This window comes from Chinchilla lanigera, unplaced genomic scaffold (genome assembly GCF_000276665.1).
Source record: "Chinchilla lanigera isolate Chin_1 unplaced genomic scaffold, ChiLan1.0 scaffold00141, whole genome shotgun sequence".
Lineage (NCBI taxonomy): Eukaryota > Metazoa > Chordata > Mammalia > Rodentia > Chinchillidae > Chinchilla > Chinchilla lanigera.
The window spans coordinates 1,202,749-1,206,609 of NW_004955542.1; the positions used below are offsets into that span (position 1 = coordinate 1,202,749).

The 3,861-nt window shown below is 53.5% G+C and overlaps 2 protein-coding genes across 2 annotated transcripts; both read right to left on the reverse strand.

Annotated features, from left to right (window-relative positions):
- Positions 1–5: 5 nt before the first annotated feature.
- Positions 6–690, reverse strand: LOC106147314 (protein FAM220A-like; the record flags this gene model as incomplete). The annotated part of the gene is made up of 1 exon (XM_013508011.1): positions 6–690. A coding segment is annotated over exon 1 (492 nt), but the record flags the coding sequence as incomplete, so codon positions are not given.
- A 592-nt stretch (positions 691–1,282) lies between these two features.
- LOC102020053 (olfactory receptor 12-like) lies at positions 1,283–2,248 on the reverse strand. The gene has a single exon (XM_005411171.1). It carries the CDS (start codon positions 2,246–2,248, stop codon positions 1,283–1,285), a length of 966 nt encoding a protein of 321 aa, XP_005411228.1.
- Positions 2,249–3,861: the final 1,613 nt, after the last annotated feature.

Below are 3,861 nucleotides of genomic sequence, written 5' to 3' on the forward strand. Positions count from 1 at the left end.
GAGTGGCCTGGCCACACTGACACCCAGGGCTCTCCACTGGAGCACTGTCCTCTGTGGCCGTCCACGGCTCCAGGGCCTCTTTCTGGCCAGTTCCTCTGCAGAGCTTCCCTGATGCCGTGGGACAGTGCAGCAAGGCACTCTCCCACAGGGACAGATACAGGGACTGGACACAGACCCACAGCCTTGCTGGGAACTGCTGCAGGGGCTGAATTTCTTCCCATGGATCCCTTCAAATACAGAAACGCCCTGTCACCAGTGGGAAGCAGGAGGCCGGCCTCACTCAGCCCATCCTTCATCTTCGAGGATAGCACCTCGCTCCGTGCATTTCCATTTCTGTCAACTGCAGGCATATTCAGCCAGGAAGGGGAGTCTGCAGGCCGAGGGCTCCCCTTCTGTGTGCTCCTCTTGAGGCTGTGTGACAGTCTGTCCCAGTCCTCTCCTCCCTTCCCCTTCGCTCTGGCCATGCAGGTGTTGAGGGTCCCTCTTCTGTCCTTCATGCTTTGTGTCCTCTGCGGTGGTGGGCCTAGGGTGACACTTCTGTAGGGAGGGGATGGGCTTCAGTGGATCTTAATATGAACCTGCAGGCGCACGTTGAGCATGATGGAAGCCACGATGTAAAGGTAGGGGAAGTTGATGCGCAGCCGCCAGGCCAGATCGAAGAAGATGAGCAGCGTGCGGGTCAGCCCCTTGCAGAAGACCCCATAAGAGCGGGCAGCGGCTGAGCGCGAGAGCCGGAGAGCCAGGCCCGACAGAACTGCCGCCATATAGAGACGCTCGCCGTGCCCCCGCCCGCCCTCCCTCCCTTCCTCTCCGGTCTCCCCGGGCCTCCGCCCTCGGCCACTGGCCCGCGCTCAGCGAGCTCAGGGAGCGAGGGAGGCGGCGGCGAGGCCGGCGGGCGGGCGGGGAAGTCTAGTTTGGTCTTTTTGATACAGAGTTTTGGTATGCAGTTCAGGTTGGCCTTCAGTCCACGTTGTAACCTAAGCTGGTCTCAAACTCAGAGCAATCCTCTTGCCTCAGTCTCCTGAGTGCTGGGATTACAGGTGTGCCATCATGCCCAGCTGGACCAGTAGTTTTCTGAAGGTAAAGAACATGACTTGTTCCTCTTATGTAGTAAATACCTAGCTCACAGTATGCTTTCAGGAAGGGTTGGAGAATCAATGAATGAAAAAAGGAAAGAAAGAGGATGAGTGAAAGAAAGAAGGAAAGAGATATACATGAAAGAATCCCTCAATCAAAAGTGTCTTGCATGGAGTCCTTCCCTTCATTTGAAGGGCGACATGTCTCACTCACCACACCTCCATAGAGCTGCCTGTCTCTGCCCCAGCCTCTGCAGGGCGTCCTTCACGTCCTTGTTCCGCAGACTGTAGATGAGGGGGTTGAGCATCGGGATAACCTGGGTGTAGAAGATGGAGACCACCTTGCCCTGCTCCATGGACTCCACAGCTCCTGGTTGTGCATACATGACAAACACCGTCCCATAAAACAGGGACACGGCTGTCATGTGAGAGCCACAGGTGGAGAAGATCTTTTGCCTCCCTGACCCCGAGCGCATCCTGAGGATGGTCACTGTGATGTAGCTGTAGGAAATAAGGACCACAAGAGTGGTGCCCACGATAATAAGCCCACAGATGCCGAACATGACCAGCTCATTGAGGGCTGTATCGGCACAGGCTAGCTGCAGCAGGGGCGGCACATCACAGAAGAAGTGGTTGATGCGGTTGGAGCTGCAGAAGGGGAGCTGGAACGTGAGGCTGGTCTGCACGATGGAGTTGAGGCAGCCTCCGCAGTAGGTTCCAAGCACTAGGCAGATACATTTGCCAGGGCACATGGTCACAGGGTACTGTAGGGGGCTGCAAATGGCCACGAAACGGTCATAGGCCATCACAGCCAGTAGGAAGCCCTCAGTGGTAACCAGTAAAGAGAAGAAGAAGAACTGGGTTGCACAGCCTCCAAAACTGATGACTTTGGTGGAGGAGAAGAAGTTGGCCAGCACATTGGGGGCAATGACAGATGAATAACAGAGGTCCAGGAAGGACAGGTTCTTGAGGAAGAAGTACATGGGGGAGTGCAGGCGGGCATCCAGGGTGATGACTATAATCATGGTGAGGTTGCCCAGGACAGTCACAATGTACAGGACCAAGAACACAGCAAAGAGCAGGGCCTGTGTCTCCATACCTCCCCTGAATCCCACCAGCACAAACTCCTGCCAGAGCACCACAGAAAGGTTCCCATGTCTGTTAGTCGCCATTGTCCTGAGCTGAGTCAGCTATGCAGAAAGGACAGTGGAGGCAGTGAGGGGGTGTAGGTCATAGTCACTATCACATGTTCCATGGCCCCCAGTGACCTGCTGGTGCCACGCTGTCCACAAAATTGATGCCACCAGCTCCTATGCTCTCTTTGTAGATGAGCTCATCATGGCCTAAAAGAAGGAAATTTCCTTTGATTTACTTAATTCAGGAATATGTGCTGAGTTTCCCTTTGTAGGAGTCTGAGATATGCTCTGGAGGAGGCAAAGAAGCGTCCAGAGCTGAGTGAGTATTCATGAAAAGGCAAGGTTAGCATGTCCCCCATGCCTTCTTCTGATAGACCAGCATTCTCACTGCTCAGATGAGCTGTTAAGCTTATGTGGACCTGGTTTCTGTGTCCAATTCTGCACTTCCCAGGCCTTATCTCCAACCACCCTTATTCAGTGATGGTGGTGAGGACCTTCTGCCACCAGTCCTTGAGCTGACTGTCGTCAAATCTCCAGGTGGGAGAAAGAGCAAGTTCCAGACCTTCCCACTGAGTCTGTGCCCTGTCAGGTGGGAGGACCCTGATTCCCACCTCCACATCTCTGAGAAGGGACCACATTGGAGCTGAATCTTCCAAGCCTTCTACCTTCTTGAGGGTGTCAAGGTCTTCCCACCATGAACAAATGGTGGACTTCTCATGGGGTTGGGATAAGTGAGCCCTCTGACCTGTTCATAAACAGCAGGGCTGGTGCTTTGGTACATTTGGAAAGTGCACATCCTTCCCATCTCCTTCTCACAGTGGGGATTTAGACAGGTTTTTCTCTTACCTATTGAAAACCACAGGTGGCCTCTGTTCAGTCTCACATGGCCATTCCTGATTATTTTCTCCTCCTTCTCTCTATTGCTGCATAGACAATACAGCAGTGTCTGGAGAGGGGATGGCCCTGCACCTCTGCTGGTCACCAGGAAGCAGTCACATTGCTGCTGTGCTGGGGACCCTGGCTGGGGAGCGGGGAGGTGTCTGCTCTGCATCCTCCTGAGGGGCCCCAGGGAGGCCCTGGTGGGGTGGGTCCCGCTGCTGCACAGCTCTACACCTCTGGGCTCGTGATGGGACGTGAGACCTGGAGCAGTCCTAGCTGTCTTCTCCATATACTAAAGAGCAGAGTTTTCCATTGTCGGCTGGAAAGATTTAGATGAAATTGTGCTGTGTGTACTACTCTTTCCAGTTCCTCTTGATATAAATTTGTTGGTGGTTATAATTCTGATCACAGATTTTTTCTTTTTTCTAAACTGAAAATAAAAAGAGGTATTCATCTCGAGAGACAAATTCTTTGCTTTATGTTAGAAGAGGCAGGGGTCTCCCTAACTTGCTGAGGACACAGGTGCGTCCATCTGTGGATGAGCCACTGACCATGGGCTGAGGCAGGCACTGTGATACTGGGGAGCGGGGTGACTCTTGCTGTCATGGGCCTACTGTCCTCACCTTCCTCCCCACCCTGCTATGGACTGTGTGGTCCTGTACCAGCAGCATCGCCCTCACCTGTGAGCTGGTAGAAATAGGAGGTGAAGCAGAATCAGAGCCTATGTTTAACAAAGTGCACTGATGTTTGTTTCCAAGCCCATGATTCTG